This window comes from Dipodomys merriami, unplaced genomic scaffold (genome assembly GCF_024711535.1).
Source record: "Dipodomys merriami isolate MVZ:Mamm:240054 unplaced genomic scaffold, mDipMer1.0.p SCAF_50, whole genome shotgun sequence".
Lineage (NCBI taxonomy): Eukaryota > Metazoa > Chordata > Mammalia > Rodentia > Heteromyidae > Dipodomys > Dipodomys merriami.
In genome coordinates this window covers 2,298,803-2,323,574 of record NW_027206069.1, presented here as the reverse complement: position 1 = coordinate 2,323,574, position 24,772 = coordinate 2,298,803, and the positions used below count along the sequence as shown (strand labels likewise).

At 55.1% G+C, this 24,772-nt stretch overlaps 2 protein-coding genes across 5 annotated transcripts; both read right to left on the bottom strand.

The window, feature by feature from the left end:
- Positions 1–286: 286 nt before the first annotated feature.
- Positions 287–12,672, bottom strand: LOC138810433 (uncharacterized). 4 transcript variants are annotated; one of them, XR_011367129.1, is made up of 6 exons: positions 12,539–12,672; positions 4,669–4,787; positions 3,943–3,999; positions 1,702–2,192; positions 700–905; positions 287–413 (listed from the first exon to the last, which is right to left on the bottom strand). XR_011367129.1 is itself a non-coding variant. In XM_069997553.1 (5 exons), exons 2-5 carry the CDS (start codon positions 4,765–4,767, stop codon positions 410–412), a joined length of 651 nt encoding a protein of 216 aa, XP_069853654.1. In that variant the 5' UTR covers positions 4,768–4,787; positions 12,539–12,672; the 3' UTR covers positions 287–409. The 4 variants fall into 4 exon arrangements, 2 of the variants coding, with proteins under 2 accessions (XP_069853654.1, XP_069853653.1); XR_011367128.1 differs by having other exon boundaries at positions 739–905; XM_069997553.1 differs by lacking the exon at positions 700–905.
- A 3,140-nt stretch (positions 12,673–15,812) lies between these two features.
- Hsp90aa1 (heat shock protein 90 alpha family class A member 1) lies at positions 15,813–22,515 on the bottom strand. Its single transcript, XM_069997550.1, has 11 exons — positions 22,409–22,515; positions 21,418–21,579; positions 20,939–21,305; positions 19,532–19,665; positions 18,927–19,247; positions 18,626–18,791; positions 18,326–18,516; positions 17,907–18,054; positions 17,477–17,745; positions 16,912–17,245; positions 15,813–16,502 (listed from the first exon to the last, which is right to left on the bottom strand). The coding sequence occupies exons 2-11, from the start codon at positions 21,577–21,579 to the stop codon at positions 16,393–16,395; spliced, it is 2,202 nt and encodes a 733-aa protein (XP_069853651.1). The 5' UTR covers positions 22,409–22,515; the 3' UTR covers positions 15,813–16,392.
- Positions 22,516–24,772: the final 2,257 nt, after the last annotated feature.

The following is a 24,772-nucleotide window of genomic DNA, read 5'->3' as shown; positions in this document are numbered from 1 at the left end:
CTGCCTGGCTTGTCCTCACCCGATGGCCACCGGACCTTGTGGGGTAGCCAGGCTTCCTGGCAGAGGCTCTGGGGCAACACCCTTACTGGCACAGCAAAGCTAGACCTGCTAATCGCATGGCGGGGAGGCAGTGGCCCAGGCCTGCCTGGCCCCCGGGAAGGGTGCGGGGTGAACAACACAGCAGCACACTGCCTGGCCCGGTGCTCACCCAGCGACCACACAAGAGGACTGACTGCCCCACACAGCCCTGCCGCCCACCGCACGGACCAGCGCCCCTGAGGTCGTGGCTTTTATTTGCACTTGGGGGAGTCCTGCAGCCTGCAGAGGGTGGGGGGACACCCTGTTGGGAGAGGGGGCCGGGCACAGAGCCGCCAGCATCCACGGGCACCACGTTGGCTCTCTGCTCTCGCTACCTGCAAGAAGCAAATCCGAGCTCAGCCAGCATCCTCAGAGCAGAGCCCGCCAACAGCTCCGAACACCTCTGCTCCCACCCCCCCACCCCCCCACCCCCCCCACCCCCCCCCCCCCCCGGCAGCTCAGGTCGCTCACCCCCGCTCACTCCAGCTCAGAGGCGGCGGCCCGACGGCGGCCTTCGCGCAGCCAGGCACGGGCACGGGCACAGGCGGCCTGTGGGCCTCTGGCTTAGAACTTAGCTCCTCACCAATACTGAGACCCTCCCCAAAGGCCACTCAAGATTACCACAAAGATCCCCTCTCAACAGCAGACTCCATCTGTCACCGTTTAAGAGAAAAAGTCCAGCCAGGCGCCAGTGGCTCACGCTTGTAATCCTAGCTACTCAGGAGGTTGAGATCTGAGGATCGCAGTTCAAAGCCAGCCCAGGCAGGAAAGTCCATGAGACTCTGATCTCCAATAAGCCACTAGAAGACCTGAACTCGGCCTGGGCGCTGTGGTTCAAGCGGTACAGAGTTCGCCTTGAGCTGAAGAGCTGAGGGACAATGCCCAGACCCAGAGTTCAAGCCCCACAACCGACCAAAAAAAAAAGAAAATCCTAACTAGAGCTATAAGAAGAAAAGGCTGGGGCTGGGAAGGTGGCTCGGTGGTAGAGTGCTTGCCTTGCATGCCTGAGGCCCTGGGTTCCATTCATCAGCACCACATAAGCAAAAAGAAAAAAGCCAGAAGTGATGCTGTGGCTCAAGTAGTAGAGCGCTAGCCTTGAGCTGAAGATGCTGAGGGACAGCGCCCAGGCCCAGAGTTCAGGCTCCACGACCAGACCCAAAAAAAAAAAAAAAGAAAAGGCTGAAAGAGAATTCAAGTCCCAGTTAGTACTGGCACAAAAAGAAAACAAAAATAAGCTAAGCACTAGTGGCTCACGCCTGTAATCCCAGCTACTCAAGAGACAGATCTGAGAATCACCATTCAAAGCCAGCCCACGCAAGGAAAGCCCATGAGACTCTTACCTCCAGTGAACCACAAGAAAACAAGAAGTGGCGCTGTGGCTCAAGTGGTAGAGCCTTGCGCTGAAGAGCTGAGGGACAGCGCCCAGGCCCCATGACAGGCAAAAAAAATTTAAAAAGCAACAGGGCAGAATCAGCCCCAGAGTGTAGACCCAATAGTGGTGTGGGCACACAACAAAAACAAACATGCACTCCTCAGCATTAGCTTACCGCATGAGCCCCCACCCCAGGTGACTTCTGGACCCTTCCAGAACCCAATCCAATCACCCCAGAACAGGCCACATACTTCTTTCTCTTAGTGCTCACAGGTTCTGCGAGCAGAAGCTGCAGCTTTCTCTTGGACAGCGTGAGCCTGGGCGCCCTGTCTCCCTCGCTCCGGAGCCGGGGTGGCGACCGCGTGCCCTTGGCCCTGCTGGGCAGGCGTCTGCCCCCCTCGGCGGGCTGCATGGCGGCCGCGGCTGGCCACGCCCACGGTCTCCAGGCCGGCCTCCTGGCACCCTGGGGGCTGCGGGCAGCCGCGGGCAGCTTGGCCTCGCCCACAGGCTGCATGTCCACGTCGCTGGCACTGGGGGACACGGGGGGTGGCGGGGCGCGGCTGGCAGCTCCCCCCAGGATGGCGGGGAGCCCCGAGGGGCGCCGCCCTTCCTCGCGCAGCCTTTCTCCCGGGCTCGGCCTCGGCGTGGCTGCGGCGCCCGCGCAGTCGCTCCGGCCCGGGCAGCGGGCCAGGTGGTAAGAATGACCAGGGTCGTCTGAGTGGCCGTCACGGGGGTCTGAAAGCTGAAGACAGAACGTCGCTGCACGCGTCCACCTCGGCGGCAGAGGCGGCAGCACACATGCGGCCTGCGGTCGGCCTTGGGAGCGATTTTTGAGGGGGAGTGGGGATCGGACTTGGGCCTTGCGCTGCTGGCGGAGTGGGCCGCCCCCCACCCCACCCCGGGCCTCAGTCCACAGTCGGGGCTTTGAGAGGAGAGCGCAGTGCGGTCCAGGCTGGCCTGCAGCTTGCTGCCTGCCGGCCTCGGCCTCAGGACTGCTGGGTTACAGCACAATTTTTTTTGTGTGGGGGGGGTCCGGTCGTGGGGCCTGAACTCTGGGCCTGGCGCTGTCCCTCAGCTCTTCAGCTCAAGGCTAGCGCTCTACCACTTGAGCCACAGCGCCACTTCTGGCTTTTTTTCTTTTTTGCTCATGTGGTGCTGAGGAATCGAACCCAGGGCCTCATGCATGCAAGGCAAGCGCTCTACCACTGAGCCACCTTCCCAGCCCCTACAGCACAATTTTTTGAAGGCATTAGAGCCAATTCCCTGGCATAGTGGAGTGTGCCTGTAGTCCCAGCGACTCAGGAGGATCCCTTGAGTGGGAGTTAGAAGCCAACCTGGGAAACAGAACAAGACTCAAACTCAAGAAAAACCAGTTGCCCTCGGGCCAAAGGTCCATCAGCCGAGCCCTGCCGGCCACTGTGGCCGGCGCCACATCCCTGCCAACCCCGAGTCCGTTTCCCTGGTGAAGGGAGACCAGAGTGCCATACTGGATCCCAAGCCGGCTTCCTCTGCTGTCCTGAGGTGCATCTCATGCCACCTGCTCCCGGGGCTGTTGCAGGCAGCAGCTTGAGGGCTGCTGGCCAGGGTGGCTGATGCCCAAATGTACCCAAGGCCGGGCGGCAGCCGGCTGCAGCCCGCCCAGGCCCCTCAGAGCACCAGTCCTCCTCCTCGCCCTGTCTGTGGGCAGAATCCAGGGCCTCACACAGGAGCTCGGGGGACGCACAGCTGAGCAATGGGTGAGCCAGTGCTGCGTGCCACTCAGTGCGACTTGCACGCACACACGTGTGCACACAGGAGAGGAGCACACTGTCCCGAGCTCAGCACAGAAGCTGCGCTCCAGGGCCGTCTCCCTCGGGAGGGAAACCTCAGAGAGCTCATGGACTCGCTTCTGGTGCTGAGTTAAAGCCTGAACGCAGTGTGCTCGGAGCCCAGACCGAGCACTCTGCCACGGGCCACACCCAGGGCTCCCCCCACCCCCGATCCTCTCTGGAGGACTGACACGCGTTCCCCAAAAAGCGTCTTTCAGCCTCTCCACCGCATGCCTAGAAAACGGTTTAATCTGAATTTGGATAGAGGTGATGTTTGCAGTTGACTAACTGCAGATCTATGGTTTTGTAAAGCTCCCAGGCCAACTACTCAGTCAATAGTTTACTGTTTTCCTTTGGTTAAAAAAACAGCCGGGGTCGGGGCTGGGAAGGTGGCTCAGTGGTAGAGCGCTTGCCTTGCATGCCTGAGGCCCGGGGTTGGATTCCTCAGCACCACATAAGCAAAAAGCCGGAAGTGATGCTGTGGCTCAAGTGGTAGAGTGCTAGCCTTGAGCTTGAACAGCTGAGGGACAGCGCCCAGGCCCAGAGTTCAAGCCCCACGACTGGACCCAAAAAAAAAAAAAAAAAAAAAAGGAGGCCCAAGATCTTTCTCCAGAGGTCAGTTTTCAGGGGCTTTTAGCATTCCCTAGTAAGGGGTAAGGGGTCACAGGAACATTCTGGACACACCTCTCTCCAGATGCCTTCAGCAACAGCAAAGTCCAGGTGGTTCTTCTTGTGACAGACCTGGGGCAGGGGAGGAAGTCTTGCGTGTTTCTGTCCACTGAGGCAGGAGAGCAACTTAGCCCATGAGGGCACGCGGGGTTCCCACAGCCCGCGCCAGCATGGCTGCCATGCTGGATCTTGTCCAGGCAAGATGGCGGCCGACAGGAGAAAAGCGGCCCCAGATGCTGAGCAGCAGCTCGGGGCCCTTGGCAGGCGTGGTCTGCGGCCCGGGATGTGAACCTGGGCCTCTCCCAGAAGAGCAGGACCCCTCTTCCTCCCCAGGGGGAGGGACACCAGCCCACCCCCAGAGCCAGACGTCCCTCCCTCCTTCCACGGACAGCAGCTGAGGTCCAGTGAGGCCTCAGGGCTCAGGGCCTCCTTTTTTTTGCCAATCCTAGGGCCTGAACTCTGGGCCTGGGCGCTGTCCTCAGCTCTTCAGCTCAAGGCTAGCGCTCTACCACCTGAGCCACAGCTCCACTTCTGGCTTTTTCTGCTTATGTGGTGCTGAGAAATCGAACCCAGGGCCTCAGGCATGCAAGGCAAGCGCTCTACCACTGAGCCACCTTCCCAGCCCCACAGGTCTAGTTCTTAGCCAAGTTCTTTACAGGTGAACCAAGAGCCAGTGAGATGGACATTTCCCAGGAGTCCCCAGCACCTTCCGCCCTGCCCACCCCTGCCCAGTCCCGGCACCTGGAGCCGATGACGTGCGTTTCTTGGGCGTTTCCGGAAGCTGGTCATACTGAACCCTGCCCGGATACAGGGGGCTTGGCCACGCCTCAGGCAGGCCATGATGTCCACTTGTTCCTTAACTAGAAAAGACCAAGTTGGGAAGGACAAAGTACAGTCAGAGATCCCAGAGGCAGGAAGAGGTGGACCACCAAAGTGCCATTTGGAACTTTCTGGAGCCTTCTGTCCTCGTGTCCTCATGGTGGTGACCACTACCCACAAGGATGTCTGTCAAAAGCCCAGAGTGGCCAGGCACCAGTGGCTCATGCCTGTCATCCTAGCTACTGCGGAGGCTGAGATCTGAGGATCGCCATTCAGAGCCAGCCGGGGCAGGCAAGTCCGTGAGACTCTTATCTCCAATAAACCACTCAGAAAAGGAAGTGGCGCTGTAGCTCAAGTGATAGGGCACTAGCCTTGAGCTGAAGAGCTGAAGGACAGCGCCCAGACCCAGAGTTCAAGCCCCATGACTATTTAAAAAAAAAAAAAGAGCCCAGAGCCACCCGGCCTGGTGAAACCTGCCTGCAGTTCCAGCACTTAGCGGCTGAGACCAGGAAGTACCCAGTCCACAACTGGAAGCCAGACCCCAGCTCAAAGCAAACCAGCCACTAGAGCCCTGAGCCTTCAGGGGTGAACGTGGCAGAGACAGAGTTAAACCTCAGCAAGACCAACTCTTCAAAAAAATGTTGATAGTTATATGTGTGTGTGTGTGTGTGTGTGTGTGTGTATGTATGTATATACACGTATATATGTATACATGTGTATATATGTATGCATGTATACATATATACATATATACGTATATATACATATATATACACACACATTTTCTTGATTCATTCATCTACTGAGGGGCATCTGGGTTGGTTCCATATCTTAGCTATGGTAAATAATGCTGCAATAAACATAGTTGTGCTGGTAAAAAAAAGGTTGATAGTTTTAAGAAAAACAAGCTGGGCACTGGAGGCTCATGCTTGTAATCCTAACTACTGAGGAGGCTGAGATATGAGGATCACAGTTCAAAGCCAGTCTGGGCGGGCAAGTCTGTGGGACGCTTTTCTCTAACAGCAAAAAGCCAGAAGTGAAGATGTGGCTCAAGTGGTAGCCTTGAGCACAAAAGCTCTGAGACAGTGCCTAGCCCCAGAATTCTAGCCCCAGGACGGTGCCCAGACCCTGAGTTCAAGCCTCAGGACTGCCAAAAAATAAAAAAAAGTACACACCAGCTAGGCACTGGTGGCTCAGATCTGAGATCCTAGCTACTCAGGAGGCTGAGGTCTGAGGATGGTGGTTCAAACCCAGATCATGCAGAAAAGTCCCTGAGAGGGCTGGGAAGGTGGCTCAGTGGTAGAGCGCTTGCCTTGCATGCATGAGGCCCTGGGTTTGATTCCTCAGCACCACATAAGCAGAAAAAGCCAAAAGTGGTGCTGTGGCTCAAGTGGTAGGGCATTAGCCTTGAGCTGAAGAGCTGAGGGACAGTGCCCAGGCCCAGAGTTCAAGCTCCCTGACTGCCCCCGCCCGCCTGAAAAAAAAAAAAGAAAAAGTCCCTGAGCCCCTTAGTTCCAATTAACCACTCAAAAGCCAGAAGTGGCGCTGTGGCTCAAGGTAGTAGAGTTCTAGCCTCAGCAAAAGAACTCAGGGACAGTGCCAAGCACTGAGTTCAAGCCCCATGAAGAAAAAAGTATGTTCATACCTTCCAAAGCAATCTACAGATTCAAAGCAGTCCTCACCAAAATACCAATGATATTCTTCACAGTTAGAAAAAATAGTTGTGGGTCTTTTTGTGTGTGTGTGTGTGTGTGTGTGTGTGTGTGTGTGTGTGTGTGTGTGTGTGTGTGTGTGTGTGTGTGTGTTTCGTCGGTCATGGAACTGGTGTGTGTGTGTGTGTGTGTGTGTGTGTTTTGTCGGTCATGGAACTCTGGGCCTGGGCGCTGTCCCTCAGCTCTTCAGCTCAAGGCGAGCGCTCTACCATTTGAGCCACAGCGCCATTTCCGGTTTTCTGTGGTTATTGGAAATAAGTGTCTCATGGGCTTTCCTGCCTAGGCTGGCTTTGAGCCGTGATCCTCAGCTGGAGGCTGAGAAGGTAGAGTTAAGGTGGGAGCCACCAGCACTTGGCTTAAATTTTATTGTAAAGATGCTGTACAGAGGGGTTACAGTTACAGTAATGTCCAGCATTGTTACCTTTGTTTTTCTCCTATTATCCCTTCCCTCTCCCACCTACCTCCCTCACTCCTCCCCCTCTCCCCCATAAAAAGATAACTCTAAAATCCACATGGAATTCCAAGACACCCCAAATAGGAAAGCAGTCTTGTTTTTTTGTTTTTTGTTTTTTTTTTGGTCCGGTCGTGGGGCCTGAACTCTGGGCCTGGGCGCTGTCCCTCAGCTCTTCAGCTCAAGGCTAGCGCTCTACCACTTGAGCCACAGCACCACTTCCGGCTTTTTTCTTTTTGCTTATGTGGTGCTGGGGAATCGAAGCCAGGGCCTCAGGCATGCAGGGCAAGCGCTCTACCACTGAGCCACATTCCCAGCCCAGGAAAGCAGTCTTGAATAAAAAAACAAAGTTGGAAATGTCACAATTTCTGATGTGCACACACGTGGAAACAAAACATGGTAGGGCATACCTGTAATCCAGCGTCCCAGAAGCTGAGGCAGGAGGACGGAGAGTTTGAGGCCATGTCGAGCTCTTAGGCCATGATTCAAATAATTCAAACACGTGCACACGCGCACACGCGCACACGCGCACACGCACACACGCACACACGCGCAGGTGGGAATCGGTATTGCTCTCAGGGCTTGGAGAGCTTGGCCTATCCCTCCTCCTCCCCCTCCCCCCAGGCGACCGACCTGAAGGCCATCTGTCTAACTCTGGGCCTGGGCGCTGTCCCTCAGCTCTTCAGCTCAAGGCTAGTGCTCTACCACTTGAGCCATAACGCCACTTCCAGTTTTCTAGTGGTTTATTGGAGATAAGAGTCTCACAGAGGGCTGAGAAGATGGCTCAGTGGTAGAGCGCTAGCCTTGCATGCATAAGGCCCTGGGTTCCATTCCTCAGCACCACATAAGCAGAAAAAAGCCACAAGTGGTGCTGTGGCTCAAGCGGTAGAGCACAAGCCTTGAGCTGAAGAGCTGAGGGACAGCGCCCAGGCCCAGAGTTCAGGCCCCATGACCAGCCAAAAAAAAAAAAAAGTCACAGACTTTCCTGCCCAGGCTGGCTTTGAACCGTGATCCTCTGATCGCAGCCTCCTGAGTAGAACTTCAGGCGTGAGCCACTGGCACCCGGCTTCCAGCTGGGAATTTTTTTTTTTTTTGGTGGGTCGTGGGGTTTGAACTTGGCTTGGGCGCTGTTCCTGTGCTCTCCAGCTCAAAGCAAGCGCTCTACCACATAAGCCACAACACCACTCTGGTTTTCTGGTGGTTTATTGGACATAAGAGTCTCACGGACTTTCCTGCCCAGGCTGGCTTTGAACCGAGATCCTCAACCTCTGAGTAGCTAGGATTACAGGCGTGAGCCACCGGCGCCTGGCTTGGGAATCTTAATCTAAAGGTCAAAGCCCCTCCCCTCCCCCTTAGTGACAGATGGCACTAGTGCCCCAGCTCCTCCTTGCAGGCCACACCTGTCTCTGGACTGGACCTGCCACACCCACACCAGAAGCCAACCTACGAGACTGAACTCTCCAGCCCCCTGGGACCCTGCGCCCTAACCTTGCCCCTCCTGCCTGGCGTGTCCTGACGCTCCTCAGGTCACCATGGCGACCACTTCAACTCTCCATGTTGATCTGGTTGTTGATACTTCTGCTCTTCAGTCTAATACACTCATGACCCAGTGTGTACAACATGCATACATGCGTGCGCGCATACATACATATGCTCCAGAACGGCAGTGGCATAACGACACACAGAACAGAGATGCCAGAAATAAACCACACACCCACAGCTCCATGATTGAGCAAAGGCCCCAGAAACACTGGAGAAAAGCCAGACTCCTCACCACGCGGCGCTGGGGAAGAGAAGAGCCACAGGCAAAAGGCTGAAGCAGAGCACGGCGCCCCAGGCCGGCCCAGCGCCAACTCCAGAGCGAGCACGAAACGCAGGTGCCGCGCTGCGCAGTTACCACGGGAAGCACAGGCAGCTCCCCACGGGCACAGGGAACAAAATGAACAGGTAACAAAAGAACTGACAAATTAGTTGGGCGCTGGTGGCTCACACCTGTAATCCTAGCTACTCAGGAGGCCGGGACCTGAGGACAGGTTCAAAGCCAGCTGGACTTTGTGGTAGAATGCTTGCCTAGCATGCACGAAGCCCTGGGTTCCAGTCCTCAGCACCACATACACAGAAAAAGCTGGAAGTGGAGCTGTAGCTCAAGTGGTAGAGCGCTAGCCTTGAGCAAAAGCAGCTCAGGGACAGTGCCCAGGCTCCGAGTTCAAGTCCCAGGACTAGGGGGGAAAAAAAAGATGTGGACGCCCTGCAGTCTGCTTCCCAGCACGCGGCGTGCTGATGGAGGAAGCCAGCGAGCCGGGCCACACCGATCGCCCGAGCCTACTGCTCCCTGTTCACACGGGCCGAGGCGCCACGTGGCCGGCGCGCCAGCCCAGGGCGGTGGAGGGAGGGCTGGGCAGCCAGGGCCGGGGTGTCCAGGCTAGGCCGTGGGATCTCCCCAGCACACCGGCCCCACACCCCACGCGCGCCTTGCATGATGTCAGATCCGCTGAGCTCCTGTGCCCAGCAGTGCTAAGAGGATCCCCGGGCTTTGCGTGGGCACAGCAGATGGGAGCCTAATTCCAAGCCAGCCTGCCCTGCAAGCAGCCAGCCCCTTCGCTGCACTAGACGCCAGGGACAGTGCGCGTGTGCACACACACACACACACAGACACACACACACAGACACACACAGACACACACAGACACACACACACACACACACACACACACAGCACTCCTTCCAGAGATGGGAGCCTCATTCCAAGCCAGCCTGCCCTGCAAGCAGCCAGCCCCTTCGCTGCACTAGACACCAGGGACAGTGCGCGTGCGCACACACACACACACACACACAGAGACACAGACGCACACAGACACACACACAGAGACACACACAGACACAGATGCACACAGACACAGACGCACACACACACACATGCACACAGACACACAGACACACACACAGACAGATGCACACACACACAGACGCACACAGATGCACACACACACAGACACACACATACACACATGTACACAGACACACACACAGACGCACACAGACACACACAGACACAAACGTACACACACACACACAGACGCACACAGACACAGACACACACACACACACACACACACACTGGGCACTCCTTCCAGATCCAGCTTCTCCCTATTCTCAGCCAGGGTCAGCACGCAGAAACCATTTGTTCTCATCTAAGACAGAATTCTAAACAGACACACAGAGCTGATGGTCTGGAGGACTCACCTTCGGAGGGCCCTGGATCTAGTGTGCAAATCACACATTCTCCCCCCCGCACCCCCCCAGCATTTTTCTAAGCTTAACATCTTCATATTATTGGCCGTAACTTTCTGCTTTGCTTTGCTTTAGGTTTTGTGGTGCTGGGAGCCTTGAACTCAGAACCTAAACACTGTTCCTTACCTTTTTCACTCCAAGCTACTGCTCTGCCATTTGAGCCACAGCGCCACTTCTGGTTTTCTAGTGGTTCATTGGAGATAAGAGTCCCCCGAACATTTCTGCCCAGGCTGGCTTTGAACCATGATCCTCAGATCTCAGCCTCCTGAGTAGGATTATAGGTGTGAGCCACCAGCACACGGCTCATACTTGGTAATATTTTGACCAGATAGTTTGTTTCTGCGGTGCTGGGGCTCCTCATGTGTCGTAGGCAAGCGCTCACCACAGCCACTGCGCATCGTAGCCGAACCAGACATTTCCAAATATGTCTCATAAGGGGCTGGGAATGTGGCTTCGTGGTAGAGTGCTTGCCTAGTATGTATGAGGCCCTGGGTTCAATTCCTCAGCACCACATACACAAAAACAAAAAACCAAGTATGTCTCATGTATATAAACTAGATGTGATATATATTATAACAATATATAACATGATTATATAACAATATCACACATATATGATCTATACATATATATGTGTATATATATGTACACACATTCTCTGGCATATTAGAAAGGAATAACAGCTAAGAACTGATGGTTCACACCTATAATCCCAGCTAACCCGGGAGGCTGAGAGCTGAGGGTCCGGGTCCAAAGCTCAGGCTGGCTTTGAACCAATTAACCACCCAGAAAGCCAGAAGAGGACCTGTGGCTCAAGTGGTAGAATGCCAATGTAGAGTGAAAAAGCCAAGCAGAAGGGTCAGAGCCGGAGTTTAAGCCCTAGAATCTGCACAAGAATAAATTTAAATTAAAAAAATTAAAAGGATCAACAATGTATTATTTATTTTAGGTTACAATTTCCCATCTCTGATGGCACCGAAAAACAACTCAAATTCTACAGTGTGCTGAGTAGCTCTGAAGGACAGACCAACCTTCTCTGGTGGGGGGGTAGGAGGAAAGCTCCTGAGGGCAAGGTCACCGCAAGGTCACAGTGCCTGGGGGTGAACCAAGCTTTTCTCAGAATCCCTCGGATCACAAAGGTGCCCTAGCAGAGCTGGGTGACGCCAGTGGCTCTCGCCTGTCATCCTAGCTACTCAGGAGGCTGAGATCTGTGGATCACAGTTCAAAGCCAGCCCAGGCAGGAAAGTCCATAAGACTTTTTTTTTTTTTTTGTCAGTCATGGGGCTTGAACTCTGGGCCTGGGCACTGTCCCTGTGCTCTTCAGCTCAAGGTGACTGCTCTGCCGCTTGAGCAACAGCGCCACTTCCTGTTTTCTAGTGGTTTATTTGAGATAAGAGTCTCACAGACTTTCCTGCCAAGGCTGGCTTTGAACCGTAATGATCCTCAGATCTCAGGCTCCTGAGTAGCTAGGATGACAGGCGTGAGCCAGCAGTGCCAGGCTTCCATAAGATTCTTATTTCCATTAACTTACTTAGAAAAAGCCACAAGTGGCGCTGTGGTTCAAGAAGCAGAGTGCTAGCCTTGAGCACAAAGAAGCTCAGGGACAGAGCCCAGGCCCTGAGTTCAAGCCCTACAACCAACAAAAACAAAACAAAACTTGTACAAGCAGAAAGCAGAGTCCTTGCTGGACAGGAAGCTGCTCCAATGCAATTCTAGTTCACTTCGATGCAATTTTATTTCACTTTGGAAAAACACCGTGCCCTCCCAGACGGCACCAATGGCCGGGACTAATTCCCAGATGCCCTAGAATCCTGCGTGGGCGTGCGGCCGGGGACGGAGGGGCCAGCTCCGCATGGGCCCCCTGCCCACAGGCAGGGCCGCAGGCCCAGGGTGCAGACCTGAGGCGCCTTCCCGCCCCCCTCACAGCCAGGCCCCCCCACTGCAGGATCTGGGAGGTGGGGTCCCGTTCTCATCCCACAGGAGCACTTCTTCTCTCTTGGGGGTCCACACCCTTAGTCACACAAAGTGTGCAGGGGCCTCCTTGGCTGCTGGAGGCCATCCTCCATCCACCCGCCATCCTCCACCCAGCAACCTCCAGGATGGCTCGGAGCACAGCAGTCCCTGTGGGAAGAGGTACACGGGGTGGGGTGGGGGGCGCCATACACCTGGCCCCCCTGGCCTTGCCCCTGCCTGCCGGTGGACCCCACTGACCACACTCGCACTGTTCCCAGGAAGGGAGCCCCAAATTGGGCCTGCCCCTGGGCGGAGGGGAGCGGATAGATCGGGTTAGAGCCAGTGGCCCAGCGGTGCAGAGCTCAGGCACTCGCGCCAGCCTTACCTCCAGGATGGGACGTCCATCTTGCTCCCACGTGGAGGTGGCGGCGGCGGGGTCCTGGGGCCCAGGCCCCAGTGAGGTCACAGGGGTCTCCACGGCGACCCCCCTCAGGGCAACTTCTGGAGAGCGCCTGCCCCTCCCACAGGCCCTCCACCTGCCCCCACCTTCCACGTAGGGGTGAGAAGGGGTGCACCTGCCCTGCATGCCGCCCAGTCTGGCAGACTCCTCCTCCCACCAGGGCTGCAGGACACCGAGCCCTCCACCCCTTCCCCGTGGCTGCCCTCAGCCTCTCCATCCTCAGCCGAGCGCCATCCTGCACCAGCCCCTGCCTGGCTCAGCACCGCTCACCCCACACCTGAGCAGCCCCAGCTGCTCCTCCCGGCAGCCCCCGGGGGGGCCCCCTACAGTGGGAAACATCTGCTTGCTCCCACACGCTCCTCCTGCCCAATCAACTACCGAAAATACGTTGTTTTTGCTGGCCTGGTGGGGCTTGAACTCAGGGCCTGGGCACTGAGATCCCTTGCTCAAAGTGGGCGCTCTGTCACTCAAGCTACGGCTCCACTTTAACCTGTCGGTCTCATGGAGTCCTTCCGGGAGGCCGACCTGAAAGCCTGATCCTCAGATCTCAGCCTCCTGACTGCTGGGATTACAGGTGTGAGCCTCCAGCACCTGGCTTAACGTGGACATTTTCAGCTCTGGAACTTTCACGGGCCCACTGTGGCAGCGTGAAGGCAGGAATGTTGCACGGCGCGCCCGGCTGGCGGCGCTGGCAGTCACCGCCTCTGCGCTCACATAATGGAATCTTTGTTCAGATTTTTGGTGGTGCTATTAATACTCAGTGACTCATCAAGAACGTGGCTTTCCAGAATGTTCTTCCAGGGAGGTGAGGTGACGTTCCTTCCCATGGAAGATTAATCTGCCATTATTCTTTAAAGGTCTGAAGAGATGAAGCTGAGCAGGAGGAACATGTTTCCTAAATAACACAAAATTATTCAATTGTCATCCACACAGGAAGGGAAAAAAATACCAGTTGCACTTAACCAACTTCTCATTCGGGCCACAAATGAGCCAGGTACCTGCCCTGAGCGCTGAGACAGCAGTGAATAAACGGGGTTCTGGTCTCCCTTCCCAGACTCACAGGCAGCCCACCACCAAAAGCCAGCCAGGCCAGGCCGGGGTCGGTGGACAGGGGCTGGCCAGCATGCACGGTGCCGGCCACATTCCCACCACAAAACAGGGAAAGATGTGGTGAATGCAAGAACTGCTAGGGCTTCTGTCAGAAAATATTTTCTCAGCCAGCCAGTGGTTCACGTTTATAATCCCACTCAGGAGGCTGAGATCTGAGGATCATGGTTTAAGGCCAGGCAGGGAAATCCATGGAACTTTTTTTTGGTTGGTCATGTGGCTTGAACTCTGGGCCTGGGTGCTGTCCCTGAGCTCTTCAGCTCTACCACTATGAGCCACAGCACCATTTCCAGGGCCTCCTGCATGTGAAACAAGCACTCTACCACTGAACCACCTTCCCCACCCAGAGACCTTTTTGTTTTTGGTCAGTCGTGGGGCTTGAACTCTGGGCCTGAGTGCTGTCCCTCAGCTCTTCAGCTTAAGGCGAGCACTCTACCACTTGAGCTAGAGCCACTTCCAGTTTTCTGGTGGCTTATCAGAGATCAGAATTTCAGACTTTCTTGCCCCCACGGGCTTTGAACAGCAATCCTCACATCTCAGCCTCCTGAATAGCTAGGATGACAAGCATGAGCCACCAGTACCCGGTACCCAGAGACTCATCTCCAACAAAAAGCTGGAAACTGAGCCATGGCTCAAGGTGATAGTATTAGCCTTGAGCACAGAAGTACAGGGACAGCACCCAGCTGAGCTCAAGCTGAGACTGGCACAAAACCCCCAAACCCTGCTTCCTGAGGCCTTCTGGACACAAGTCTCTTCCCCCTTGTCTCTGGGACAGACCCATGACTTGGACTCAGCCAATCACGGGGTCTTGGTAAGGAAATGGGAAAATCAGGGTGCGGATGACCGGTTTGGAACGCGGTGATCTGCTGCTCCTGGATTACCTCACGCGGGCAGAGGCAGCTGGGGCAGTGCCACTGCGGGCGGAGGGCCAACCCGCCAGCGCTGCCGAGCTTGAGCTCCACGGTGAGACTGCCCTCATCCCCAACTCCCCCCAAATATTCCCAGAGACTAGAGGTGTAGCTCATAGTTCCAGCAATTGAGAAGCGAAGGCAGGAGAAACATGTGAGCCCAAGAGTTGAAGACCAACCTGGGTAAAATAGTGAAATTTTACTAGAAAAAAGAACAGGGGAGAAGGTGGCTCAGTGGTAGAGCGCTTGTCTTGCATGCCTGAGGCCCTGGGTTCGATTCCTCAGCACCACATAAGCAAAAAGAAAAAAGCTGGAAGTGGCGCTGTGGCTCAAGTGGTAGAGCGCTAGCCTTGAGCTGAAGAGCTGAGGGACAGCGCCCAGGCCCAGAGTTCAGGCCCCACAACCGGACACAAAAAACCCCACGACCGGACACACACACACACAAAAAAGAATGCTTACCTTGAGCAAAAGCAGCTCAGGGACAGGACCCAGGCTGAGTTCAAGCCCCAGGACTAGCAAGAAAAGTACATTGCCCAGAATGACTCCATTTGGCTTCAGCCAAGAATACAGGTATGCTGCTTCACGCCCACTTAATAGTTTTTCTGTTGTTTGGTGTGGGTCTTGTTCTTTTAAAGCATGCACTTTGGTCCCAGGACTGGGATGGGACCTAGACACTGTCACTGTCTCAACTCAAGCATGATACTTGTACTACTTGAGTCACAACTTCACTTAACTGGAGATGAAGCAGCACAGACTTTCCTACCTGGGCTGGGTTTGAACTATGATCCTCAGATCTAAGCCTCCTGAGTAGTTGATGACAGGTGTGAGCCACCAACCCAGCTTGAAACAGATCCTTTTAAGCAGCAAGATAAAAACCCTACTCCATAATAAAGACTTCTACTGTTTTAACTCATCTATATTTGCTATCTTTTAAAGCACACTGTGGGCTGGGAAGGTGGCTCAGTGGTAGAGCGCTTGCCTTGCATGCTCAAAGCCCTGGGTTCGATTCCTCAGTACCACATAAGCAAAAAGAAAAAAGCCAGAAGTGGCGCTGGGGCTTAAGTGGTAGAGCGCTAGCCTTGAGCTGAAGAGCTGAGGGACAGCGCCCAGGCCCAGAGTTCAGCCCCACGACCAGACCCAAAATTAAAAAAATAAAAAATAAAGCACACTGTGAGCGCATTACATCACACACAAGCTCTGCTGCTGAGTGGCTTTAATGTTTAACACAACATCTAGGGAAGTTTATTTATATTTCTCTAAATGGTACACTTTTCTTTGGAAAACAAGCCCTGTAGAGTTCCATCAAGTTGTGTCAGCCTAACACATATTTCTAGAGGACTAGCACATGCAGCATTAACTACAAGGATGGAAAACTAATTGGACCCTCTGATGAAACTCAAGCCATTTCAACAAAAACACATTTCTTTAAACATCAAGGTAATGTGTCAGAACACATCAATGACAAAAGATTTGGTCTGCTAAGGAATCTGGCTTAATAGCTAAACACTTGAGACCATAAACCAGGTCACGTTAGAGCTTACAACAAACATCTTCACCTGCCCAAAACCAAGGTGAAACTAGAAAAAAGCATTACTAATCTGCCTCGCCTACGGTGTCACAGTTATCACTTACAAGTAGAAAGAAATCTTATCCTCCCCTTTAAGTAGTTGTCATGCTATACAGACTTTTTAAATGTTAACAAAAATAAACAAAATCCTGGGGATATTATAGAGGGAATGAAGGTGAGTGTGGAGCTTGCCGGGCCTAGTCCACTTCCTCCATGCGTGAGGTATCGTCGTCTCCTTCCAGGGGCGGCATCTCCTCTGCCCCGGCCGCACTGGTGTCGTCGGCGGCGGGGTCATCCTCATCAATACCTTCGTGGGAAATACCATCTATTAGCTCTTAAAAACAAGTAAGCAGTCTGACATGGCTGGCATTCTCTTCTTTTTGTTTTTTGGGTCCAGTCATGGGCCTGAACTCTGGGCTTGGGCACTGTCCCTCAGCTCTTCAGCTCAAGGCTAGCGCTCTACCACTTGAGCCACAGCGCCAGTTGTTTTTTTGCTTATGTGGCACTGAGGAATCGAACCCAGGTCCTCATGCATGCAAGGCAAGCGCTCTACCACTGAGCCACCTTCCCAGTCCCCCCTCTTGTTCTATTATCCCCATAAATATACAGATTAAGATCCCCAAAAAAGCAAGGTGAGAAATCCAGTTTGGCCCATATTAACTTCTGCCTCCAGAGGCTTCCATTCTCGTGTACTGCCCTAGCCTGCAGTGTCTTACCTAGCCCGAGTTTAATCATCCTGTAGATGCGGTTCGCGTGGGTCTGTGGATCCTCCAGGCTGAAGCCGGAGGACAGGAGTGCCGTTTCATAGAGCAGGATGACCAGATCCTTCACGGACTTGTCGTTCTTGTCAGCTTCTGCCTTCTGTCTCAAGGTCTCAATAATGGAGTGATCGGGATTGATCTCCAGGTGTTTCTTTGCTGCCATGTAGCCCATGGTTGAGTTGTCTCGAAGGGCTTGGGCCTTCATGATTCGTTCCATGTTCGCTGTCCAGCCGTACGTGCTCGTGACAATGCAGCATGGGGACGTCACCAATCGGTTTGACACGACGACCTGCAATTCAAAGCCCAGTGGTGATTATGCCTAGAAATATTTTTGAATCTTTCAAGACTTCTCTAAAAGGAATAAAATAGGAACTCAAGTATTGAGTGGGTCTGAAGTACTTCATCTTTAAGTGTAGGCATCAGTACTATTTGGAAGCTAAGATCTACAAAAAAGATGGTGGCAGTTGAACGCTGTAGGAATAGTGATCAGAAAACATTGCCTGTGGGTATTAAAACACACCTTTTCAACCTTCTTCTCCAAGATGTCTTTCATGATCTTGCACAGATTTTCAAACTTTGTCTTTTTCTCTTCCTGTTTCTTCTTCTCCTCTTCATCTTCTGGGAGTTCCAAGCCCTCTTTGGTGACTGACACTAACGTCTTCCCTTCAAACTCCTTGAGCTGCTGGACGCAGTACTCGTCGATGGGCTCAATCATGTAGATCACTTCCAAGCCATGCTTGCGCAGACGCTCCACAAAGGCAGAGTTAGCTACCTGGTCCTTAGTTTCACCTGAAATGCATTGCAAAGTTCCTCTTTCACGCATTTCCTAGGGGTCAGATGCTTTGCTTCATCTAATCATCTAGTTTATGTTAGGGCAAAAATATCCATGGCCTCTTTAAAGCTACAAGACCCAACAGATGACTGTAACACCTCCCCAGCCCATCCACTACCTGTGATGTAATAGATGTGCTTCTGGTTTTCCTTCATCCTGGTGCAGTAGTCCTTGAGAGAAACCATCTCGTCCCCAGAAGCAGAGGTGTAGTAGCGTAAGAGCTCAGAAAGCTTCTTCCGATTCTGCGAGTCCTCATGGATTCCAAGCTGAAAGGACCATTATTTTTTTTTTAAGAACAACGAGGCCCAGGGCTGGGAAGGTGGCTCAGTGGTAGTGTCTACTTTGCATGCATGAGGCCCTAGGTTCCATTCCTCAGCACCACATAAGCAGAAAGCCAGAAGTGGAGCTGTGGCTCAAGCAGTAGAGTGCTAGCCTTGAGCTGAAGAGCTCAGGGACAGCGCCCAGGCCCAGAGTTCAGGCCCCACGACTGACCAAAACAAAGAGGCCTGTTTAAAAACCAACTACGTATCCACTCACCTTTATATTTTTAGAGAACTGTTCATAAAACTTCTTGTAGTTCTCTTTATCTTCTGCCAACTCAGTGAACAATTCTAGGCATTTTTTGACCAAATTCTTCCTGATAACTTTCAGAATTTTGCTTTGTTGTAACATTTCACGGGAAATATTTAGAGGGAGATCCTCAGAGTCCACCACCCCTCGGATGAAGTCTGCAAAAAAAGACAAGGCACTGGTCACTTGGAGGACAAAACATAGACCCTCAAAGGAACCTGGAGATGAGAGGCTTTAAGCAGAAACGGTCTTCCCGCTCATACTCACTCAGATACTCAGGGATCAGCTCCTCACAGTTATCCATGATGAAAACTCTGCGGACATACAGCTTAATGTTGTTCTTTTTCTTTCTATTTTCAAAAAGATCAAAAGGAGCGCGTCGCGGGACAAAAAGAAGAGCTCTGAATTCCAACTGTCCTTCAACTGAGAAATGCTACAACAAAACACAATGTTCAGCATCAACACGTGGGCAATGAGCTGTCAGAGATGTGTGTGCTAAAGGAGAGCGTTTTCACTTTGAGCCCACAGACAAGACTCATTTTCCAGTGCTCATTCATTGGTCACTTACTTTCACTGCCAGGTGATCTTCCCAATCATTGGTCAAGCTCTTGTAGAACTCTCCGTACTCCTCATTAGTGATATCATCAGGGTTTCTGGTCCAAATTGGCTTTGTCTTATTGAGTTCTTCCTGATCAATGTACTTTTCCTTAATTTTCTTCTTCTTCTTCTTGTCACCATCCTTCTTTTCTTCTTCCTCTTCATCAGAACCAACATCCTCTATTTCAGGTTTGTCATCTGACTCCTTTTCTTCCTTTTCCTTTTCCTCCTCTTTATCCTCCTTTTCTTCGGCCTCGTCATCACTGACCTCCTTATCACGTTCTTTCTCCACCTTCAAAAACCAGAAGTCATTTTGCTTTACGCTGTATGTAAGCACGAAGCACAGATTTGAGAAAACATTGCTTCATGATAACACAGTGACGTTATGTGGCTGTAACAAGCTTCTCCATTAGTATTTACCTTTCAAGCAATCCTAGGCACAGCACCTAGGGTGCTTAGGCTCCCAAAAGGCTGCGTAGTAAACACCTGGAGTTTGGGCTAAACTGCTGAACAGAGTATTTATCTTAGCTACTTTACAAACAAGAAAATTCATTCTGCAGTTACATGAATACTTACAAAAAGGGTAATGGGATAGCCAATGAACTGAGAATGTTTCTTCACAATTTCCTTGATTCGTCTTTCCTCCAAGTATTCTGTTTGGTCTTCCTTCAGATGCAAGATAACCTTTGTTCCTCGGCCCATAGGTTCCCCTGCAGAAGGAAAATGGAGCCAAATAAAGGCTTACGAACATTAGCAAATTGGGTGTGGCCCATGCTTGTAGTGGGACCACTTGGGAGACTGAAGAGAAAAGATTAGATTAGTGGGACCCAGCCTCAAAAATCGTATTAGCCACCAGCAGAAAATGCCTGAAGTGGCGCTGTGGCTCAAGTGGTAGAGCCCTAGCCTCAAGCTGAGGGACAGTGCCCAGGCCCTATGTTCAGGCCCCACGACAAAAAAAAATTGTTAGCTGAGTGGCACCATGTAATTCCCAGCACCTAAATCCTCAGACACAGAAACAGGCAGTTTACCTTTGTGCCAGTCCTGGGACTTGAATTCAAGGCCTGGGCACTAACCCTGAGCATTTTTTGCCCAAGATTGCTGCTATACTTCAGCTCCTCTTCTGTTTTTGAGGGGTGCTTACTTTTCTGCCTAGGCTGGCTTTAAGTCACCATCTTTAGATCTCAGCCTCCTGAGTAGTTAGAATTACAGGAGCAAGCCACCAGTGCCTGGCTTACACAATTTTATTGTATGTTTCTTTTGAACTGGCTATATTGAACAAATAAGTGTAAAACGTAGGTCCTGAGATTTGAATTCAGGGCCTTGGCACTGTCACTGAGTTTCTTTGTACTACAAGGCTAGTAGTGCTCTACTACTTCAGCTACAGTGCCACTTTGCTTTTTTTCATTGAGTAGCTTATGGAGACTTACAAGTCTCGTGGGGGCTTTTCTGCTGGTGACGGCTTTGAATGACGATTCTTGGGTCTCAGCCTCCTGATAGCCACCTGGCTATCCTTGAGCTTTTTCATTCATAGCTGGTGCTCTAACACTTCAGCCACAGCTTCACTTCTGGCTTTTTGGTGGCTAAAGATACGAGTCTCATGGATATTCCTGCCTGGGGTGGCCTTAAACCACAATTCTGACCTCAGCCTTCTAAATCTAGTTACAGGAAGGAGACCAGAGCTGACTAAACAAGGTTTTTTTTTTCTCTTTTTGGGTCTGGTCGTGGGGCCTGAAGTCTGGGCCTGGGCACTGTCCCTCAGCTCAAGGCTAGTGCTCTCCCACTTAAGCCACAGCACCACTTCCGTCTTTTTTCTTTTTGCTTATGTGGTGCTGAGGAATCGAGCCCAGGCCTCATGCATGCAAGGCAAGCGCTCTACCACTGAGCCACCTTCCCAGCCCTAAACAAGGTTTTTTAAAGAGCACTTCACAGTGCAGCTCCCCACCCCCACTGACTGACAGGAGCCTCTTCCTCCCACGTGCCTACCTGTGTCAGTCCTCACGGTGAATGAGCCCCCGGCCGAGGACTCCCAGGCATACTGCTCATCATCGTTGTGTTTGGTGATGACAGTCACCTTCTCAGCGACCAGATAGGCCGAATAAAATCCAACACCGAACTGGCCAATCATAGAGATATCTGCACCGGCCTGCAAAGCCTCCATGAAGGCTTTGGTGCCAGACTTGGCGATAGTACCAAGGTTGTTGATCAAATCGGCCTTAGTCATGCCGATGCCGGTATCCACAATGGTGAGGGTGCGATCTTGCTTGTTGGGAATGATATTGATGTGCAGCTCCTTCCCAGAATCTAATTTGCTAGGATCTGTCAAGCTTTCATATCGGATTTTGTCCAGAGCCTATTATTTAGAAGAAAAAGAAAGGGGGGGGGTGCGGGGTGGAGAACACGTGAGGCCTAGGCCGAGGAGTGCCCGCTGAAACCAAGGCCCGACCCCGCGCGCGCGCACTCACGTCCGAGGAGTTGGAGATGAGCTCCCGCAGGAAGATCTCTTTGTTCGAGTAGAAGGTGTTGATGATCAGCGACATCAACTGGGCGATCTCCGCCTGGAAGGCGAAGGTCTCGACCTCCTCCTCCTCCATCGGCTGGTCCTGGGTCTGGGTTTCCTCGGGCATCTGCGGAGGGCACGAGCCGCCTCAAGCCCCGCGCCAGGTCCACGCGGCGCCCCGGGGCCCCGCCGCCGCGTGCGGGCTCCCCGGGCCGGCCCGGCGGGGGGCGGCGCGGCCGGCTCACAAAGGATGACCTCATTTCCAGGGGCGGCCGCCGCCGGGCGCGTGCGCGCGGGGCCCGGGCCCGGCCCCGACCCCGGCACAGGCCCCGGCCCCGACCCCGACCCCGGCCCCGGCCCCGGCCCCGGCCCCGACCCCGGCCCCGACCCCGACCCCGGCACAGGCCCCGGCCCCGACCCAGGCCCCGGCCCCGACCCCGACCCCGGCCCCGGCCCCGGCCCCGGCCCCGACCCCGACCCCGACCCCGGCACAGGCCCCGACCCCGACCCCGGCCCCGGCCCCGGCCCCGGCCCCGGCCCCGACCCCGACCCCGGCCCCGGCCCCGACCCCGACCCCGACCCCGGCACAGGCCCCGACCCCGACCCCGGCACAGGCCCCGACCCAGGCCCCGACCCAGGCCCCGGCCCCGACCCCGACCCCGACCCCGGCCCCGACCCCGGCCCCGACCCCGGCCCCGGCCCCGGCCCCCGCAGCCTCCAACGGCCGCCCTGCCCCGCGCCCGCCGTCATGGCGGCGCCCGCCGGGGCCCCGCGCCGGGCCGTCCCGCCGTCCCGCCCGGGCTCCGCAGGGAAGGGCGGCCGGGCCCCGGGGCTCCGCGGCCTAGGGGGTCCGGGCAGGCAGGCGGCCGCCCGCCCCGGCCCCGGCCCGCACCCCGGCCCCGGCCCGCACCCCGGCCCCGGCGCGCATCCCGGCCCCGGCGCCCGAGCCCGCTCACCTTGGCTGAGTGACCGCACCGCTCCGCGCAGCGACACCGGGACGCAGAAGCAACTGGCGCGCCGCCCCCGCGCCTCCCTTATATAGACGCGGGCCCGCCCAGCGCGCGGCGCCTTTTCCAGAAGCCTCCCGAACCTTCCGGAAGCGGCGCCCCCCCCAACCGCCGCCGCGGCCGCGCGCTCGCGCCTGCGCCCTCGACCGGGCCCGCCCCTCCCCCACGGGCACCACGCGCCGGCGCCGCCCGGAACTCTCGCGAAGTCTCGCGTTTTGCGAGCTCGCCCGCGGTTCCCTCTTACCCGCCCCCTCCCCGAGCGCGCCCGCGCGGGCCTGCGCGCGGCCCCGCGCCCTCGCGCATGCGCAGCAGGACGCGGCGCCTCGGCGCTCTGGACAGCGTGTTAAAGCGCAGCGTCGGCGCGGGTTGGGTGCGGGTTCGCGCGGCCACCGCAGCGGCCACGGGGAGCGTGGCGGGGCCTCGCCGGGCCGGCGGCGGCGCTCGCTCCCCGGGGCTCGAACTCGTGGTGGTTGGCGAGCAGAGTGGGGCTTCCCTGCCGGGCTGGCCTCGGGCCTCCCGCGCCACCGTCTGCACGGCAGCCGGGGTCAGGGGTCAGTGCTGTGCGCCCTCCTCCAGGGGACGGCCCTCTCTGTGCACCCGACACGGCTGCCTGCCACGGCCCGGCTCCCAGGCTTTCATTTTGATGGAGCCGGTCGGGTCCCGTGGCGGGGGCTGGGCCCGAGCTCGGGGCGAGGCTCACAGGGCGCCGCTGCCGCCGCTGGTGTCTGTCGCCCTCCTTCCCCCTCATCTGGTGGAACAATCTAGAAACCTTAGGGTGTAAACACACTTGAAGGGCAGTCCACACGCCAATGCCTGTAGGAAAAACCTGCTTTCCCAGCTCTGGGGCGAACCCGCAGGCCCGGCCGGGGCCGCTGGCCAGCCTGCCCAGCCCTGACTGGCAGCACCCGCTTGGCCTGTGCCTCCGCCAGGACCCGCCTCACTCCTACCTGGCTCTGCCAGGCCTCCGCCTTCCCTCTCCCGGGAGCCCGCCCCGCGGCTGCCCGCCGCCTTCCCTCTCCCGGGAGCCCGCCCCGCGGCTGCCCGCCGCCCCCGCGCCAGCGTCAGCGTCTTCCATGCCACCCTCCCCTGGCTGCTCACCAGCGCCGGGACGGAGCTCATGCTGCGCCCCAGGGGAAGCTTGTTAGGCCCTTTTCCGTCTTTCTGAGAGGCACTGTCTCACTCTAAGGTCTAGTCTGGTTTCACACTCAGTCATTCTGCCTCCCTCTCCCCAGTGCTGGGATTAAAGATGGTTGCCACATGCCTGGCTCAGCACCATTATTTTCTACAGGCAGACAACCAGCGGAGCCCAGCCGGGAAGGAAGCTAACAGAGTCCTTACCTCCCTGCCTGACTACCTGACTGCCCTGACTACCACTTTCCAGATCCAGACACTCAACTCCTGTTAGAATAGCTTCCTAATCACCTGTGTGTGTGTGTGTGTGTATGCGGATGCATGCATGCGTGCAAACTCAGGGCCTGGCCCCAGTCCCTGAGCTGCTTTTGTGCTCAAGGCCAGTCCTCTACCACTTGAGCCACAACTCACTTTCATCATTTTTTGGGGGGAGGGGGTAGAATTTTGGAGATAAGAGTCTCAGGGAGCCAGGCCCTGGTAGCTCACACCTGTAATCCTAGCTACTCAGGAGGCTGGGATCTGAGGATCGTGGTTGGAAGCCAGCCTAGGCAGGAAAGACTCATCTCCCAACTCTCATCTCCAGTCAACCATCAGGAAACCAGAATTGGAGCTGTGGCTCACAGTGAGCCCAGACCCCGAGTTCAGGCCCCAAACAAAACAAAAAAGTCTCAGGGACTTCCTGCCCAGTCTGGCTTCCAACTGCAATCCTCAGATCTCAGCCTCCTGAGTAACTAGGATTACAGGTGTGAGCCACCAAGGCCTGGCTCCTAAATACCTCTTGAATGGACTTCCCTCCATTTCACTCCCCCACCCCCCACCCAGCCACACTTCCCTCCACTTCACCCCACCCCCACCCCTCCCTCCAGCCACACAACCATCAGCTCATCTGCAAGTCCTTCACAACCTTGCAGAGTGGAGTACTCCGTTCCCCTGCTTTGTTCCCAGTCAGGAGCTGGGGTGAGCAAACAGAACCGAGAGAGCTCCCACTCACAAGCCTGAGGCAGAAAGGATCACAAATTCCAAACCTGCTAGCACTACGTCAAGAGACAGTCTTAAAAATAAGAAAACCAAAATGAAGGCCAGCATAGGGCTCTGGCTGGAAGTCGCTCCGTGGCAGAGCGTTTGCAAGTGCAGGGAACGGGGTCCAGTCCTAGCTGGGAAAAAGCAAAACTAACACCAACC

Bases quoted from the DNA above. Each gene is read 5' to 3' on its own strand.
- LOC138810433 (XM_069997552.1), bottom strand. From the start codon at position 4,767: ATGGCCTGCCTGAGGCGTGGCCAAGCCCCCTGTATCCGGGCAGGGTTC. The intron at 4,000-4,668 runs GTGCCGGGACTG...CCCCTGCCCCAG, and splicing joins ACGCACGTCATCGGCTCCAG to GTCTGTCACAAGAAGAACCA. The intron at 2,193-3,942 runs GTGTGTCCAGAA...TTCTGTCTTCAG, and splicing joins CTGAAGGCATCTGGAGAGAG to CTTTCAGACCCCCGTGACGG.
- Hsp90aa1 (XM_069997550.1), bottom strand. From the start codon at position 21,579: ATGCCCGAGGAAACCCAGACCCAGGACCAGCCGATGGAGGAGGAGGAG. The intron at 18,055-18,325 runs GTGAGTGGATAC...TGGTCCTTTCAG, and splicing joins AGTTCTCTAAAAATATAAAG to CTTGGAATCCATGAGGACTC. The intron at 17,246-17,476 runs GTGTGTTTTAAT...TTTGAATTGCAG, and splicing joins TGGAGAAGAAGGTTGAAAAG to GTCGTCGTGTCAAACCGATT.